The 18,971-nt window shown below is 48.5% G+C and overlaps 1 protein-coding gene across 3 annotated transcripts in view; it reads right to left on the bottom strand.

Annotated features, from left to right (window-relative positions):
- The window catches only part of TSPAN33 (tetraspanin 33), a 21,374-nt gene extending 2,465 nt beyond the window's left edge, over positions 1-18,909 (bottom strand). For 2 of the 3 annotated variants that reach the window (XM_004382657.2, XM_023737097.1), the window contains exons 1-6: positions 18,808-18,909; positions 6,750-6,807; positions 5,629-5,756; positions 5,281-5,355; positions 3,238-3,333; positions 2,195-2,323 (exon numbers count right to left, since the gene is read on the bottom strand). In XM_004382657.2, the coding sequence (XP_004382714.1) occupies positions 2,195-2,323; positions 3,238-3,333; positions 5,281-5,355; positions 5,629-5,756; positions 6,750-6,807; positions 18,808-18,909 (588 nt within the window). The remainder of the gene's footprint in view (positions 1-2,194; positions 2,324-3,237; positions 3,334-5,280; positions 5,356-5,628; positions 5,757-6,749; positions 6,808-18,807) is intronic. The other variant, XM_023737096.1, reaches the window with a different exon arrangement.
- Between the last annotated feature and the right edge of the window lie 62 nt (positions 18,910-18,971).

The following is an 18,971-nucleotide window of genomic DNA, read 5'->3' as shown; positions in this document are numbered from 1 at the left end:
AGAATGTAGAACATTGTCTTTTTAAACTGTGTTATGCCAATTGAGCTAGATGTTCCCTGAGACCATGGTCCCCACAGCCCTCCGCCCAGCAATTCAGTTCCTCAGGGAGTTTGGATGTGTCCATGGGGCTTCCATGACCTTTCCTTGTACAAGTTGTGCTAGTTTCCCCTGTATTGTGCCATTCCAATCACTTTTAGTCTCAGGCCCTAGGTGATGGGCTTCCCAGCCTTCTTAACTGCTACGCTGTTAGAGAATACCTGTGGAGGACACTGGGTTGGAAACTACTAAGTGCAGACTTCCTTTCCTCTGAGAGGTCAGAGTCCAAATCTTGCTTTCGATCTGACCCTTCTGAGACCCCAAGTGGGCTACAGGAGTGAAAAGTTACCAGAGCCATCAGATCAGGGTTAAGAAAAACATCTGGCAGCTGTCCTAAAAAACTGATCGGTTAAGGAGGGATATCATTGCTGATGTCTGATGGATCCTGGCTGAAAGCAGAGATGTTTACCTGTTTTCTTGACTATGCAACGGCATTAGACTGTGTAGATCATATAACAAATTATGGACTTTGCCAAGAATGGGAATTCCAGAACACTTAATTGTGCTCATGAGGTATCTGTACGTAGATCAAGAGGCAGTTCGAACACAGCAAGGGGATACTGCATGGTTTAAAATCAGGAAGGATGTGCGTCAGGGGTATATCCTTTCACCATATTTATTCAATCTGTATGCTGAGCAAATAATCTGAGAAGCTGGATGATACGAAGAAGGATGTAGCATTAGGATTAGAGGAAGACTTCTTGACAACCTGTGATATGCAAATGTACAACCTTACTTGTTGAAAGTGAAGAGGACTTGAAGCACTTACTGATGAAGATCAAAGACTACAACCTTCAGTATGGATTATACCTCAGCATAAAGAAAATAAAAATCCTCACAACTGGACCAATAAGTAACATCATGACAAATGGAGAAAACATTGAAGTTGTCAAGGTCTTCATTTTACTTGGATCCACAATCAGTGCTCATGAAAGCAGCAGTCAAGAAATCAAACGACTACTGCATTGGGCAAATCTGCTGCAAAAGACCTCTTTAAAATGTTAAAAAGCAAGAGACAGAAAGGGCCACATAAACCAGAGATTTCATCAGCCTGAGACCAGAAGAACTAGATGGTGCCCGGCTACCACCAAAGTAGAGAGCCCCAGATGGAGCAGGAGAAAGGTGGGGTGCAGAACTCAAATTCTGGTAAGAAGACCAGACTTAATGGTCTGAGACTGGAGGAACCCCAGAAAGCATGGCCCCTGGATTCTCTATCAGCCCAGAACTAAAACAGTTTCCGAGGCCAACTCTTCAGACAGGGATTGGACTGGACTGTGGGACATAAAGTGATACTCGTGAGGAGTGTGCCTCTTAGCTCAAGTAGATACAAGAGACTAAAACGGGCAGCTTCTGTCCAGAGGTGAGATGGGAAGGCAAAGAGGGTTAGGAGCTGGTTGAATGGACATGGGGAATCAGGGGTGGAAAGGAGAAGTGTGCTGTCACAGTATGGGGAGAGCAATTAGAGTCACATAACAATGTATATATAAATTTTTGTATGGGGAGAAAGAAAGTTAAAAAGCAAAGACGTCACTTTAAGGACTCAGATGCACCTGACCCAAGCCACGGTATTTTCAATTGCCTCATATACATGTGAAAGCTGGACAATGAATAAGAAAGACTGAAGAATGGATGCCTTTGAATTATGGTGTTGGTGAAGAATATTGACTATACCACAGACTGCCAGAAGAATGAACAAATCTGTCTTGGAGAAAGTATAGCCAGAATGCTCCTTAGAAGCAAGGATGGCGAGACTGTGTCTCACATACTTTGGACATATTATCAGGAGGGACCAGTCCCTGGAGAAGGACATCATGCTTGGTAAAGTAGAAGGTCAGCAAAAAAGAGGAAGACCCTCAACGAGGTGGACTGATACAGTGGCTGCAACAATGAGTTCAAACATAGCAATGATTGTGAGGACAGTGCAGGACTGGGCAGCATTTCATTCTGCTGTATATAAGGTTACTATGAGTTGGAACTGACTCAGTGGCACCTAACAACAACCAGAAGGTAGAAATGGGGACCCCCACCAGCAGATGCCCTAATCAGAAATGGCCTCGGATCACCGCCCAGGAGGAAATGAGGGGGGACGGTTGCTCACCTGGTTGGGGGTGGGCAAGCAGCAGGAGTAAGGCACAGAGCAGCGCTCGCGGCTGGGGTTGTCCTCCGAGCAGTTGAAGTACATGTTCAGGGACCAGTCCTTGTAGGAAATCCCTCCACAGCAGCTGAACTGCAACAAAGCCCAACCAAACAGGTTACAGATCACCTGCCCCACACATTGAGGTGACCAGCGGAATTGGCAGAGCAGCTGAAAGTCTATGGTCAGCTTCTACTTGTAACTTCAGGCTGTATTTAAATACAACCAGGAATCTTGAGCTCAAGCTTCTTAGAGTTGCCTTCATCAGACGAAATTTTTTAAATTTCCATTACTTTTTACGTCTTGCTGAACTTACACAGTGCTTGATTTTACCACTGTATATATTTTTTGTTTCACACATTCAACTATAAACTCCTTGTGGGCTGTTCCTGGTTTTGCAGCCCTGCATACAGAGCCTCGCAAAAGGAGGTGCTCAGACATACAGGTTGCAACAATTAAAAGATTAACTCTGAAAGCTTTTATCTCAAGTCAGAGAAAACACAGGAGGGGAATCTTCAGTATCATGGACCCATAATTACTCTGTGAGAGTAAATAGGGCCCCAAAGTAAGTGTCTGTTCACGGGGGGAGGGGGACTCAGCACTGATCTCAAAAACTTTAAACTTTAACTTTTGAATAGGTCATATTTTACAATCTGTCCAGTCCATCCCCTACAGGGAACTGCCATTTGTGATTTCTTATGCATCCTTTCAGATTCCTTTTGCAAATATGAATCTATATTCTTTCCTTCCTCTTTTTTTTTTTACACAAACGGTAGATTACTATATTTAGTGTCTGTATCCTTAAAAGTCTTTTTAAAGCACCCTGCTGTGTGTGTGTTTTGGGTTTTTAAAAAAAATTTTTTACCAAATCCCCTTCCCAGAATCCATTACCTGGCAGGTGATGAAGAGGCCCACAGGCCTGGAGGGCGAGGCGTCCCTTGAGATGTTGTCAGCTTTTACCTACAGCCTCCCAGACCACTAGTGACCCTACCACCCTTCACCCATACCTCCTTCTGGCCAAAATCAATGAGGTTCTGCAGATCCAGGTCATCTCTGTAGTGCACGATGGCATTGTTGATGATCTCGCTCACTTTTCCTCTTGCCTGCCAGAGACACAGGGGAGGAACTTAGGACACAGGACTAACCCCTAACTTGCTTCTCCCTGCAGAAATAACAGTAGGCAGTGCTTATCCATCTCTATGAAGACAGCTTTGAAATCAGAACTTAGTCCTAGTGATGGAAGATAGCCAGCCCCAAAGCCTATCCATCCCTGGGCCCTCAGGTCCCAGTGGGCACGAGAGCTGCTGGATCACGGCTGCTACCTCCTTGAGGGCAGCTCCTCTTTGTGGGCCCTCGGAGGCCAGCTGTTAATCCAGTTGGAGGGGAGGAAGCTGTGTTTGGGGTCAGAGGCGAGAGTCACATTTCAAAATAATCCAACATTTACCTACTTCTATTCTAATAAATATGACATTGGGCAAATCTGCTGCAAAAGACCTCTTTAAAATGTTAAAAAGCAAAGATGTCACTTTAAGGACTAAGGTGCACCTGACCCAAGCCATGGTATTTTCAATCGCTTCATATGCATGTGAAAGCTGGACAATGAATAAAAAAGACTGAAGAAGAATGGATGCCTTTGAATTACAGTGTTGGCGAAGAATACTGCATATACCATGGACTGCCAGAAGAACGAACAAATCTGTCTTGGAAAAAGTACAGCCAGAATGCTCCTTAGAAGCGAGGATGGCGAGACTTCGTCTCACATACTGTGGACACGTTATCAGGAGGGGCCAGTCCCTGGAGAAGGAGATCATGCTTGATCAGCAAAAAAAAAAGACCCTTAACGAGATGGACTGACACAGTGGCTCCAACAATGGGCTCAAACATAGCAACAACTGTGAGGATGGCTCAGGACCAGGCAGTGTTTCGTTCTGCTGTACATAGGTTACTATGAGTCAGAACCGACTTGACAGCACCTAACAACAACTACTACTACTACTACAGCATTCTACCAAGGAGCCCTAGTGGTGCAACGGTTAAGTGCTAGGCTGCTAACCAAAAGATCAGTGGTTCGAACCCACCAGGAGCTTCGTGGGAGAGATCTGGTGATCTGCTTCTGTAAAGATCACAGGCCTAGGAAACCCTATGGGGCAGTTCTACCCTGTCATGTAGGGTCACTCTGGGTCAGAATTGACTCGATGGCACACAACATTTGTCTACATAGTCTACCTCTACCCACTATTATCACAAAATGCATGTTGACTGACGCAAAGCAGAGTGAGTAAGCTTCTGTAGAAAGAGGCTTACTGAGCTGAGGCACTGACCTCTAGTGGACATAAAGAGAATTGCATCTCTCTAGACTCCACAGATCTCCCATATCATTTTAGGATTTCACTAAGCCAGAAAGACTAGGAAGTTCTGAATTAATTCAGTGGCTATCCCTTTCATAGTTTTCTCCCATGTTCTTTTCCTTCCTCCTCCACTGATTTTTCAAAGGTTCCTCTCCGTAGTCCTATACTCTGCCCCTGGCAATCATCTACCTTTGGGAGAGGAATTCTGGATCTTAGTTGCAAGGACTGTCAGTGAATGGCAGATCACTACCAAACACAGTAAACACTATTTAAAATCACGTTTCCTTTCCCCACTTCCTCCCCTCTGTTTACCCTAAGAAACGAATTTTTTTTTCCAATAAACAATTAAAAAAGGAAAAACAAAGAGACTCTTCTTGTTGTCTGTGGTCGGCTTGGTAACTGAATTCGACTTAGTCATTTGATATTAAAGTTTGTGGATTATTTAAACTTGGTGTTCATAAAGTTTACTTCCCCCTGATGTCTCAGACTGTCAGAGGAAAGCCCCTTATCATCTGGAAATCCTCTTTAAACATGGTGATTTTAAAAGCCATTCGTTCATTCCTGAGGAGAACATTTCAAAGCCAGATGCTTCTCAGGGGAAGTTCGCACTGGGGTTAATTAAGCAGGCTAAATGTGGGCAGGAACCTTCCCTTCCTCCATCTGGTTCACACCTGAGAAGGCCTCTTGGCTCCCAATTGATACCTGGTCTGAGAAGACGAAGCCCAGGATACCAGCAGCCAGCTGTAGCAGGAACACGACGGTAAGGCAGAAGGAGAACTGTGGGAGGAGGCAGGAGGAGGAGAGTCTGGTATCATTCTGGAGCACCCCTCCCAAGAGTGTTAGGGGCCACAGGCACTTCTTCCAGATGCCCCCCACATGGAAAAGACTGCCTCTGGGACACCGTCCAGGGTGGCCACCCTGTTCCTGGGTCACCTGGGGTTGAACTCTGCAGCGAGGCGTGGACGGCACAGGTCTTGGGGGTGGGAGATAGGAAACGGAAGCGTTGGAGGAATGGCACTTGTCTTTCCATCAGGGCCCCTGACCACTCACCGTCTGCAGGAGGCAGATGTTCTCGCGGAGAGATCCAATGCAGCCACAGAAGGTGAGCAGGAAGATGAGGATGCCCACCACCATCAGCAGGATGGCAGGGTCCAACGCCAGGGAGGCCAACGCTGTTTCTGGGGGAGGGGCCGTCCCTGAGTTTGAGCCTGCTGCCTACTGAGAGGGCCCCCAGGGATGGGGCAGGGGTGCCCAAGAACTGTTCTCTTTCCCCTGGTGGGGGGATCTCCAGCGCAGCTGGGCGAGGGCCACAAGGAGTTAGTGTCCCCTACCGTGGGAAGAACAAAAATGGGCCCAGAATAGTTTGTGGCATTTAACTTGAGGAACTAACGAAGTAAGAGCCTTTATTTCCTGGGTTTAAGAGAGGAGGGACCGCTTTTGCTCCAGAAAAGAATTAGAATAGCATTAGGCTTGCCAGCTTTGTGGATTCTGTTTCCCAGAGACTTTGTGCAGCCAAGTAGGAATGGAAGTTGAGTTACTCCACCACGGAGCTGGGGAGGGGCTAAAGTCCTTGGGTCCTCTTGCTCCTAGAGGCCTGCCTTCCTTCCCAGACACTTCCTGAGCCTAAAATGTAGGTGTATCTTACAAGATTCAGAGGGGCTCAGGGGAATCTCAGCTGGCATGGGTGGCCCAACCCTGTAGAGTTGGCCTCTAAGATTTTTTTTTTTAAATTGTTGTAATTAAATGAAGTTTATATTTCAAGTTAGTCTCCCATACAAAATTTTTTTACATACATTGTTATGAGACCGTAATTGCTCACCCCATTCTGCGACAGCACACTCCTCCTTTCCGCCCGATTCTCCATGACCATTCAACCAGCTCCTAACTCTCTCTGCCTTCCCATCTCACCTCTGGACAGAAGCTGCCCGTTTAGTCTCTTGTATCTACTTGACTAAGAGGCACACTCTTCATGAGTATCACTTTATGTCCCACAGTCCAGTCCAATCCCTGTCTGAAGAGTTGTCGGCCTCTAAGATTTGGCCTGAAGGAGGCTGCTGCCTTCAGCCCCAGAACTTATGTAAGAAGAAGTGTTTGAGGGCCAGGGCTAAGGGAGGTGGAGGAGGCAGGTGCACAGAAGAGCCCTGAGGGATGGAGGGGGACCTTTAGCTCACCTGCATGCTTCATCAGCCGAGCATAGATGCCCACGGCCACCGTCACCATGGAGATCACCTGTGCAGACAGGAAAAGGGCCAGACCATGAGATTTTGGAAAGCTGCGAGTAACCTTAAAGCGGAGTATCAGGAGGTGACCTCCAGGCCCGGAGGTGAGAATCTTTCTTCTTCGCAGTGATGCCACGGACAGTACCTGCCAGCGCTTTACCGTCCATGAAGTGCTTGTACTAATGTGATCTCATCTGATCCTCACACAAAACCATCTTGTGAGGCAGATATCCCATTTTACAGATGAGGAAATCAAGGCAATACAAGGTTAACACAGAACCGTGGTTAAGAACATGGGCTTGGGAGTGAGTCAAACCTGGGCCCGTGCTGGGTCAAATTCTGAGCCTCGGTTTCTGTGTCTGAAGATGGGAATTAAAAAAAAAACCCTACATCTCATTAAGATTACTGTGAGTAAAATAATGCATGGAAAGCATTTAGCACAGTGCCTGACAATAGACATTATCTATCATTTCTTAGAATTAACTTGTCCAGGGACACACAGAAACTCTGTGAAGTTCTGAATTCTAGTCCATCTACATCAAAGGGCCCGTCTGAGGAGGCTGCACACTCCCAGCTCTCTAACCCTCCGGGACGTCAATATGGTGTCAAGTGCAGGAGAAGACGTGCACACCAGTGTGAAAGAGTATGTGCATGAGTGTGTGTGTGTGTGTAAAACACTGGAACTGCCTCAGTCAACGAAGCTTTATCTTTATAAACCCCGATTCCAATGTGGAGGGATGGAGGAGTTTATACCGTTCCAACTTCCTGGTTTCTCCCTAAGAAAAAACCCATCAGAGACTACCAGGACTCCCCGCAGGGGCCTTTCCTGCCCCCAGGCCTCCAGGAGTGCAGTACAGCCCCAGCGTGCACCTCCCTCGGAAACCCTTTCTTCGTGCCCAGTCCCCAGGCTGGTGCTAAGCAACAACTGGCTGTCGCCATGGCAATAGTTGAGGCCAAGCTCTGGCTGGAGGGGGTTGTCAGCAGCAGGGACTCAACCAACTCAGTGGGAAAGGAGGTGGTTGGCTAGACCCCACAGTCCTGCAAGACAGAACTAGCTGGAAAGAGCCACCTTGGGGCTTTGGTAGGAGAAGGAAGCTGGGCCCCTATAATAGGTAATAGGGTCAGACTAGTCTCTTAATGGTGCAAACAGTTAATGCGTTTGGCTGCTAACTGAAAGGATGGCAGTTCAAATCCATCCAGAGGCATCTTGGAAGAAAGCCCTGGCGATCTACTTGCAAAAAATCAGTCATTGAAAACCCTATGGAGCAGAGTTCTACTCTGACATACATGGGGTCACCATGAATTGGACTCAACTTGATGGCCATGGCTACTGATAGCCCCTTAGGAGAGAGACATTTTTTCCCCCATGGGCTTCCTTTATAAAGGGCCTCCACCATTTGGCAGGGGTGGAGAAGACATTCAGGAGTAAATGAGAAACCCTTATCAAAACCCTGTCTTTCAGGACCCTTCTCTGCCTGGAGGCACAGCCCTCTCGCTTGGCCCTATCACTTGCCTCTGACTCAGGGCCAGATGTGTTATCTGCCTGCCCTCACTCTCTCTATCCAGGAGAGAGGGAGCTGTCTGCGAGTGGTGTGTGGGGCTGGAGGTGCCAGCTGGCTTCTTGTTCCACAGTACACCCGGGCTCAGGGAGCACGGTGAGGAGGTGGGGACACAGCAGGACACAGACCGCAGTCACCCCCAGGCCAGAGGGCATGGCCACTGACCAGAGTGACTGAGCCTCTCAGTCCACCCTTTAAACTAACCACAGCCAGTTACCGTTCTGAATCATTTTATGGAATTATTGAAAAATATGTATCTGTTCTTTATTTCTGTTGTTCCCAGGCTCCTCACTGTGTTTTCAAATGTTAAATTTTAACTAGGGTGTAAAACTTTCCACAAAGATGGTCTCTGATTAAATCCTAACAGCTAAAACAAGAAAGGGAAAGTAAAGAGAGGCAGCCTACCACAGGTTAACTTAATTCCATTTATGGGCCTGTCATTAAGCATATAGGAGCCCTGGTGGTGCAGTGGTTAAGTGCTCAGTTGCTAACCAAAAGGTTGGCTGTTTGTCATGGTTTGAATTATGTCCCCCAAAAAACGTGTGTACCAATTTGGCTAGGCCATGATTCCTGGTACTGTGTGATTTTCCTGTATGTTGTAAACCTGCCTCTATGATGTTAATGAGGGAGGTTGGGTGGCAGTTGTGTTAGTAAGGCAGGACTGGATCTACAAGACTGGATTGTGTCCTGAGGCAATCTCTTGAGATATAAAAGACAGAGGTGAGCAGTGAGACAGGGGGACCTCATACCATCAAGATAGCAGTGCTGGGAGCAGAGCCCGTCCTTTGGACTGGGGTCCCTGAGCAGAGAAGCTCCTAGTCTGGGGGAACACTGATGAGAGGGCCGACAGAGAGCGAAAGACTTCCCCTGGAGCTGAATTTGGACTTTTAGCCTACTTTGACTGTGAGGAAACAAACTTCTCTTCTTTAAAACCATCCACATGTGGTACTTCTGTTATGGCAGCACTAGATAACTAAGACACCGTTCAAACCCATGCATTGCTCCACAGGAGAAAGATATAGCAGTCTGCTTCAGTAAAGACTGCAGCCTTAGAAACTCTATGTCCTATAGGGTTGCTATGAGTTGGAATTGACGGCAACGGGTTAGTTGCACATACTCTGCCTCTATCTGTGGTAGGCAGAATAATGTCCCCCTGAAGATGTCCATGTCCTAATATCTGAAACTTGTGAATATTACCTTACATGGATAAAGGGATTTTGCAGATCAAGTCAAGGATCTTGAGAAGGGGAGATTATCCTGGTGGGCCTTCATATAATCACAAGAAATTTTATAATACGGAGGCAGGATGGCCCGAGTTAGAGAAGGAGGTATGATGATGGAAGCAGAGATTGGAGTGATGTGGGACCATGAGCCAATAAATGCAGGTAGCCTTTAGAAGCTAGAGAAGGAAAGGAAATGGATTCTCAGAGCCTCCAGAAGGGATGCAGCCCTGCCGACACCTGCATTTTGGCCCAGTGAAACCTACTGTGGACTAATGATCTCCAGAACTGTAAGAAAATAAATCTGTATTGTTTTAAGTCACTAAGTTTGTGGTGGCTTGTTACAGCAGCAATAGGAAACTAATACACTATCCAAGCCCAATCATCAACTACTATGTACAAGAAATGCAAATATGAGTGAGATATGGTCCCTGTCCTTAAGGAGTTTATACTCTATGTGTTCTATGGGGTGGAGAGTGGACAGGAGCATTTATAATCTAAAACAGTGATTTTCAATCTTGACTGCCCTTGGAATCACTCATGGCGGGGGAGGCGCTAAAAACTCCTGATGTTGCACCCCAAACCAAGCATATCAGAATCTGTGGCATTGGGATGCAGGTAACGGTAGTTCTTAATGCTTCCCAGGAGATTCCAATGCGCAGCCAAGGTTGAGAACCACAGCCTAAAGCACAATCGGCCAGCGATCTAGATCCAAATGCAGGCTATGTTAAAACCAAGATGAAGACTTTAATATGATCCTTAATATTTAATGGATCATTAACGCCGTCTCTCACCTGGCACTCACTGGCTAACTCTAAGATCCTGTGCTTCTGTTATCGAGCTGCCTCTTTCTCTCGGGGTCACAGCTTGCCCTTCCACACTTCCATTCCTGCCCCCACCTCCCACCCCGAATTCCTCAAAGCTACCGCCATTCCAAAGTTCGTGCTGCTGTTATTAGCACAGCAGTTTAGTGCTGAACAGAGCCTTACCAAAGAGCTGGGCCAGTCACCTCTTTTTAGAGATGATGAAACGGAGGCTCAAAGAAGAGAAACGACACTTGAGCAAGCGTACATGGGTGTGGTGGCAAATGTGGACCAAACCCAATTTTCCAACCTCAGTCCACTGCTCTTCCCACTATGTCAGTCTTCCCTACAAAATCCTCATAATATCCCCAATACCACCAATACCTCCTTTCATGATGAGGACAGAGATAAAGACAGGTCTCTCCTTAGGACGGCTTTTCACTGTCTGGCTGGAATGAAGCCTGGAAACGTGGAAAAGCTAGATACAGTTTTAAAAATAGCTGAAGCTAGCTTTTAGCAAAAGGCATGTTCCTGAAAAGTTGTCCATCAAATTATATAAAGTAATTTGCAGGAGCCAGTACCTTTATCCTTACGTCAGGTGAGTAATTGCCCCTGGGCTCCTTGGAGAAATGGCTGATTCTAGGAGCCCTGATGGCACAATGGTTAAGAGGTCAGCTGCTAACTGAAAGGTTGGCGGTTCGAACCCACCAGCTGCTCCTTGGGAGAAGGACCTGGTGATCTGCTCTCATAAAGATGACAGACTTAGAAAACCCCATGGGGCAGTTCTACTCTGTCACAAGGGGTTACTATGAGATAGAATTGATCTGATGGCACTCAACAACAGGACTGAGGCAGGAAACACACAAGATGAGCCTGTAGCATCTTGTAGTGCCATAAAGGAAAACAAAAACCCCATATTGTTGGGGGTATGCCAAAGGGACACAGGAGCCATCTGAAAGAGCTCCCAATGGCCAACACTGGAACAATTAGAGCAACAATATAAATAAATATTGTTATTACCAAAAATATAAAATAAATATCCATAAGCCCATGCCAATATAAACACATGATAGAATAAATAAATAAATGGGGGAGAAGAGACAAATCTCCTGTACAGAAGAATTCTGTCATGGATTGAATTATGTCCCCCCAAAAATGTGTGTATCAATTTGGCTGGGCCATGATTCCCAGAATTGTGTGGTTGGCCTCCATTCTGTGATTGTAATTTTATGTTAAAGAGGATTAGGTTGGGATTGTAACACCACCCTTACCCAGGTCACATCCCTGATCCAATGTGAAGGGAGCTTCCCTGGGGTGTGGCCTGCTACTGATGGTATGTGGGGACCTCATACCATCAAGAAAGCAGTGCTGGGAGCAGTGCGCATCCTTTGGACCGGGGTCCCTGCGCTGAGAAGCGACTAGTCTGGGGGAACACTGATGAGAAGGCTGAGAAAGAGAAAGCCTTCCCCTGGAGCTGACACCCTGAATTTGGACTTTTAGCTTACTTTACTGTAAGGAAATAAACTTCTCTTCGTTAAAATCAAAATCCGTTAAGACAAATTGCAAATAATTTAGGTAGCTACTTTGCCCTCAAGGAGATGGAGCATAACTGCTCGTCCCTGAAGGCCTGTCTTTCTGTCTTCGTGACAATGACTTTGTTTTTGATACTGACATTTTTGGTAAGTCCAGGCTAGTCGTTTTGCAGAACGTCCTTCAATTTGGATTTGTCTGATTATTTCTTCACAAGTAGATTCAGATTAAACATTCTAACAGGAATCCTACACAGGTAATGTGTTCTCAGTGCGTCACGTGAGGAGGCACAACATATTAACTTCTATTACAGAAACGAGAAACAATTTTACTAACAGGTGATATCGCTGTTCACCGTATGTTCCTGCATCTCATAAAACAATCAACGGCAATACTCTAAATAAATCGTTTCCTAGTTTTCCATGATATTCATTTGCTACTTGTCCTCTTCCCTTTGCCTTCTGCTAGCACTTGCTGGCAGACAAGCAGCCGCTGGGACTAACATTCATGGGAAAAAATAGAAAACGGAGAAAATTCTCTCTATTATTTTGACGTTTTTCAGCAAATTGGGAAAAGACAGCCATGGTTTGATGTTTGTGAGAAAACCCCTTATTTCAGCCCCTAGGACATTACTTCAGGGCCATCTACCCCAGGAGAGGAAAGGTTATAGGTCCCCAAGTTGAGGCCCTGAGCAAGGGTTCCTCTCCTGGCTCTGAAGGTCAAATGCCAATAATTATAGGCAAATCCCTTAGCTCTTGGGGTCCTTTCCCACAGGAGTGCACTTTAAGACCAAGGTAGTGTAACAAGTCCTGAGCCCTGGGGGAAGGTCCTCAGAGACCACAGTGGGGTCTCCGTTCCTATGATATACATGAATGTTCTCTGTAAACCACAAACTATAAAGGCATCTTTAATTAGCATCTCAGTCTGGCTAACAGTAGGAATGTGAGCCAAGGATGTTCTAAGCTGAAGGAGGTAAGGATCTAGGTTGGCTGCTATCTAGACTCAATCCCCACCTACTGGCCACTTCCTTTCTTCCTCCCTGGCGGAGCACTCATGGGGAGGAGCACTCATCCTAGCCCTCCATGCCCAGGCTCAGCAGGTGATCCCTAGGAGCTATTTCCAACAATAGTGATAGCTATCTCTTGTTGAGTGCTAAGGGCCAGGCCCTGGGCTAAACACTTTACACAGACTATCCCATTTAATTCTGACCACAACCCCAAGAGGTGTGTTAGTGCCTCTGGTGAACTGATGCTCGGAGAGCTCAAGCTTTCTGCAGGTGGCTCAGTTAGCCAATGGCTGCTGTGGGATCAGGACCCAGTTCTGTTTCTCTCCAAAGCCTCCTGATCTCAACTGCAATGCTGCCTTCCTATCTCTGCTTCACAGCAGCCCCAGTACACGCACGTTCACCTCAGGGCCTCATGTGAGATAGGAAGCAGCAGCTGCCTGGAGTTATCTTGTGGTAATCTCAAAATGGGGTGGGGATCAGGCAGAAAGTAAGACAGCACCAGGAGGTGACAGGGTACCAGCAGGGATAGGGGTGGCTCTGAGGGAACTCCCTGATGCACTGCGCTGAAACAGGAAGGAGGGCCCGCCAGCCAGAGTGCCTCCGAGAGCCCTGGCCTTGTCTGTCTTCCACATTCTGACGTCCAGTCTGCAAGAAGGGGGTGCATCTGTCTCAAGTCCACGCCTCTTCTTTGGAATCTCTCCTTCCTCTTTTGCAGGTGGTGGCTGGGGGACATCTGAGGGTAGAGTGACCCCTGTGTGGGAATGAAATCCCTGCGCCCACCCAGAGAGAAGTTGGGAGGGAGGGCTCTCCACCTGTTTCCCAGTTCTTCCTATCCTAATTTCTAGACAGAGTCAAAGAAACCACAGCCTGCTAGACCTAAAGCAGGCCCTCGCTTCACCCAGGCATTTGCACGTGCTGCTCCTTCTGTGGTCACCTGGTTCCGTCGTTCCTGAGGTGGCAGCTTATCCGTGTGAAGCTGGCTCTTGGCTTTCTCTCTCTGGATTGGATGGTTTATTCTGTTGGAATCGGGAGTCCACAGGGCTCATTTCCTCTCAAGGGAATATCTGGGGCCAACCCTTTGGCTTGTTCCTCAGGCCATGGCCAGTTTTAAGTGGGTTATAAGTGGGGAAGCCACATTTAGAGGAAGGGAAGCCCAAAAGAGCTCACAGCCGTGTAGACATTCAGACTCATGGACCTGGAGTTAGCCTGCTACACAACTCAGAGAGGTGCTACATCCTGTGTTTTCTTTAAAGGCTGCTTGAACTTCATGGTTTTCACTTGGTACAAGGCAAAGAGAGCTACTGGGGGAGTCAAGAAGGCACGCATGTGGTCTGGACAGCAGACAGTGTGGTTCTCATCTTCATTTTTGGTGTTTCGGCTTTTTTCTTGTTGTATTTATAAAAAGAACCCGACTACTTCAATTACTGAAGCCTGCATACTGGCTGGGGGAGGTAAAGGAGGAGGAGGAAGAGATGGCTCTCGCTCCTAGTGTATTGGGAAGTACGGCAGGTGTCAGTTGGTGGGTGGTGGGTGTCAGCTCGTGGGTGGTGGGTGATAAGAAGGGCCTCTCCAACCCAGGAGAGGTTTTTCCCAGGCTCGATGCCTGGCCACTTTCTCGTGGCTCCTGAGCCAGGTTACAAAAGATGGTGCCACACATGGTCTGGGCAGTTCCAAGAGCCTTGGAGACTCCAATACGGTGGTCCTGGATGGCACAGTGGACTTCCTGAAGAAGAAGATGCCTCACCAGTGACCCGGGTCAGCCTAGGGAAGACCCAAATGATGGAGGATCAGTTCCCCAAACTACCTGGCACTTGCGCTGCAGCAGAAGGGAAAACATCTGGGTGCTGCGAATGTCATTATATGTGGCCCTGAGTGAGATGCTGGAGAGATGGCTGCCATTATGTCTGACCTGGCTTGGGGTAGGGGTGCCAGGCCACAGGACCCGCTGCAGAGGACACAGTTGGATATGCCACCACCCAGACTCTCAAGGACTTGAAGTGATGCTGCACCTTGAGAGACCAGTGTCCATGAGGGAGGGAGAGAAGAAGGAGGGAGGGAGGGAGGAAAGGAGAGAGAGAGGAGAAGGAGGGAGGGAGGGAGGGAGCGAGGGAGGAGATCATGCCCCCACCCTGCAGGTCTGCTCTCTCATTCACCATTCAGTAAGCATTTAACAAGCGCCCACTCTCTGCCACACAGTTAGGCAGTGAGAATCCAGAAGTGAATAAACCAGTCCCTCCTCTCTGGATCCCAAAGTCTAGAAGAGAAAACAGATAAATAAACACATAATTGGAGCCTAGATAAGAGGTGCGACAATCAATGTACGAGGTACTGAGGAAGCCTGGGCTGAGACACAGGGGATGGAGGTCTGAGCTACTGGGCTCTGCTGGACTCAAAAGTCACCTCAACAGCTGCCCTAAGTGGCAAAAACGACCAGCAAGGAAGGAGGAGGCGGCTGTGGCAGCACTAATAATGTTCCTGGCCACGCGTGTCCATGGCTGATAGCGCGTGTGCTGTCCCAGTGTCTTCCCTCTGCACAGAGCTGTCTGATATGGGCAGTGAGGGAAAGTCAGCTACTTCTTAACTGAAAGATGTAAATAAACTTCCGGAATCTTACGGCAGCTACTCCAAGCCAATGGTCAGTAACCCAGCAACATGATTCTTGGAAGAGAATCAGAACTCCCGGGCGAAAGGGGAAGTGAGATTTGAAACATGAACAGGAGGAACTGGTCCTGGACCCAGAGAAGCCGGCAGCTTTGACTCAGACTCCAACTGCCCCAAGGGTCAGGGCTCCTGGGGCAGGAGGCAGCGGCTGCCGCCACCACCACCACCTCTGAGTGTGAGCCCAGCTGATGCTGTCTACCTTTCTCATATGTTCCAGGCACAGACACAAACACTCCCCCACAACATGGCTCCCCAGCAGCTGGCCAGAACATGCACTCTGCTGCAAAGGGAGTCGCCAACGGTTCACACACGGTGCTCCCCGCATAGAAGAGGGGACTGTGATTAGGATGGTGGCAGCCTGCAAAAAAGAAAGCACAGTAGCCAGACCCTGAGCAGGAGCTGGGAAGAAAGACAACTTCTGACCTGGGGGAATCAGTACTTCATCTCCAGCTGCACCTGTGTGAAGTGTAACTAACTCTGCAGCCCTGGGCCTGGGGGAGAAGTGGCACTCAGAATGCCCAAGAACTGTCCCCCAGGAAGGTCAATGTCCCAGGGATACCAGGACACAGAGAGATTCTTCCTTAGACCTGGCTCCAGGTATTGAAGAAAGACAACAGGCCCCAAAGTGATTCATTCACCTTTGAATAGTTCAGAGGCAGAAATATGTTCTCCTTTAGAGGAGAAAGATTAAGGAACAGAGAGATACACTGGCTAAGGGTCACACAGTAAGTTGGTGCTAGAAAGAAGCTGGGCCTCTTGTCCTTCAGTATGCTATTTCTAGAGCTTCTGACTTTTTATGAGTCTAAAGAGGGCCAAGAAGGGGCTCTACTCTAATTTTGGGTGGTGTCAGTTTGGCTAGCCTGGTCCTCTGACCTTGAATGAAGCATTTTTGCCAAGGTAAATTGGTCAATGGAGCCAAATTATCTCCCTGGCTTCGACCTCCCAAAGCCATTTGTCTGGGGGATGGGAAGGGGAAGGGAGTCCAAACAAAATGATCACGAACACAAGTGAAACAGATGTACCCAGCTGTTGTCGCTGGGGACCTCAGATAAGGGAAGTGCCAAAGGCTCCAAAGGCAAACACGACATCTTGGCTGATGGAGGAAGTTAGAATGAGCACCTGAGATCCCTGGGATGCCAGCGCTGGCTCTGAGTCCTCCAGGCTGCCAGGCCACTGGCTGGCACACTCAGTGAGCAGGCAGGAGGGTTCGCTGGTACTTGGCTTTAGGTAGAGTTCCCCTTAGCACATCCCCCACCCCTGGCAGAGTGCGGTGAGGGATTTTCTTCTGTTCTTCCCTAACCTCAGCTGAAGCAGAACCTAGGCCATGGGGACTTGGACTGACTGGTGAATACTGCCGACATGCCAGCTACAGTAGCAGCCACGTAAGCCAAGCACTTCCCCTAGACACAGTGTGGTTCAGTAGGAAGATCACCAGGCCGCGCCTGCTAACCAGCTGCTGGACCTTGGACAAAACAGTGACTATCTCTCTGCTTTAGCTTTCTCATACAGAAAATGTGGGTGCTGAGCAAGATGTCTTCTAAAATTCTTTTGAGGGTTGTGGTAGCTCAGTGGCAGAATTCTCACCTTCCAAGTAGGAGGCCCAGGTTCGATTCCTGGCCAGTGCACTCATGCGCAGCCCCCACCCGTCTGTCAGTGTAGGCTCGTGTGTTGTATGATGCTGAACAGGTTTCAGTAGAGCTTCCAGACTAAGACGGACTAGGAAGAAAGGCCTGGTGATCTACTTCTGAAAATCAGCCAATGAAAACCCTATGGATCATAATGGTCCAATCTGCAACCGATCATGGGGATGGCACAGGACTGGGGAGTATTTTGTTCCGTTGTGCATGGGGTCACTATGAGTTGGGAGGCAATTTGATGGCAGCTTACACAAAATTCTTTCCAGTTCTAAAACTGAGAATTTGATAGGAGCTCAAACTTCATTCTTCCCCAGGGTACGACGGCTGAGAGTGAGCTGTCATTGCCACCCTCCCAGATTCCCTCATTTGTCCCAACAAGCTAGCACTTATGTTCTTTGTGTCTGTACTTCACATCAGGGTCCTTATGAAACCTTTCCAGCTACGAGCTTAGCTGTCTCGTCTGCTCCCTCTCCCAGGAAACATATTTCAGACTCACAATCCTCCCTCCTGCAGGTCTGACCTTTAGGTCTCAGGCAGAGGTGGGCAAAGACCACCAGCTCCCAGAACAGCAGCTCTGGTGCAGTAGGAGATGAAAGAGAAAAAGGGGATGGGGGAAGGACCCCGCTGTATTCTCAAACCCGGGGGAGACCAAGGGATCTCCAGAAGGGAAATAGGATTGAGCTAGCTTTTCATGATTCGGTCTGGTCTCGGAATTCTCACCTCCAGCAGTTTTTCTGTCATTCTGATCATACTGGCCTTGATTTTATGGAGGGAAAACAGGCCTACAAAGGTGAACATATTTGCTCAGGTCAGTCAACAATTAATGGCAGAGTAGGGATGAGAATCCAGTCTCCTGAGTCCCTGTTCAATACGCTCTCCACTTTTCCATACCCAGGGATAAGATTCAGAAAAGACCCCTGGCCTTCCTGCTCAACACAGGGTCCTATTTCAAGAAGCTGAAGACTGTCAGGCCCCAGGAGTCGGAGTGTGGTCCTGAGGAAGGTGGGGCAAAGTTTGGGGCAGGGCTGGGAGAGATATCTGCACCTGGAGGCCATTTCTGCCCTTTCTCCAGCCTTTGGGTGGGGGGAGGGGGGAGAAAGGAGGGCAACACAGGCCTGCAGAAGAGATGAAGCCCCTAAACCCATCCTCTCTGTGGGAAGGGGGTTAGTGTGGAGGTTTGGGTTTTTCCCCTTCCTCCATTCCCAGCAGGCCTCCAGCCCCAGGCCTGAAAGTCTCCCCATCATGAATCTGCCTGTGGGTCCGCCTTGGGCCAACAGGAAAACCTGCTCCTCTCACAAACCCACCTTTCTGGCCAGCCACGGACCCTCATGGATGGCCAGATAATACGCATAAGTCTTTACTGAATCCTCCTACATATCCCTCAAGGCCCCCTCCAGACACGGCGACACTGTGGTGTCCCACCAGCCATAAATTATCCCAAAGTGTTGTCAGCCCAGAAAACTAGGCAGCGCGGCTCCCCACGCTCGCCAGGAACCGGCATCCCGGGACTCCCCCTTCGCAGCCCGCGGCGGGCAGCTCTCTGCCCCCTCGCGGGTGCCCTGTCGCCCAAGTGCCCCCGACCCCCAGGACTCACCCAGAAGAGCATATTGAAGAAGAAGAGCAGATATTTCACCAGCGGGTTGACGAAAGAGAAGTCCTCGCCATAGACGGCCGTCGCGCCGCGTCTCCGGGCCATGGCCCCGCCGCCGCCGCCGCCGGGGGCCTAGCTCTCAGCGGCGCCGGCCCACCTGCGTGCCC

Source organism: Trichechus manatus, unplaced genomic scaffold (assembly GCF_000243295.1).
Source record: "Trichechus manatus latirostris isolate Lorelei unplaced genomic scaffold, TriManLat1.0 scaffold00097, whole genome shotgun sequence".
Taxonomy (NCBI): Eukaryota; Metazoa; Chordata; class Mammalia; order Sirenia; family Trichechidae; genus Trichechus; species Trichechus manatus.
The sequence above is the reverse complement of the archived record's forward strand: the minus strand, read 5'-3'. Positions and strand labels throughout refer to the sequence as shown.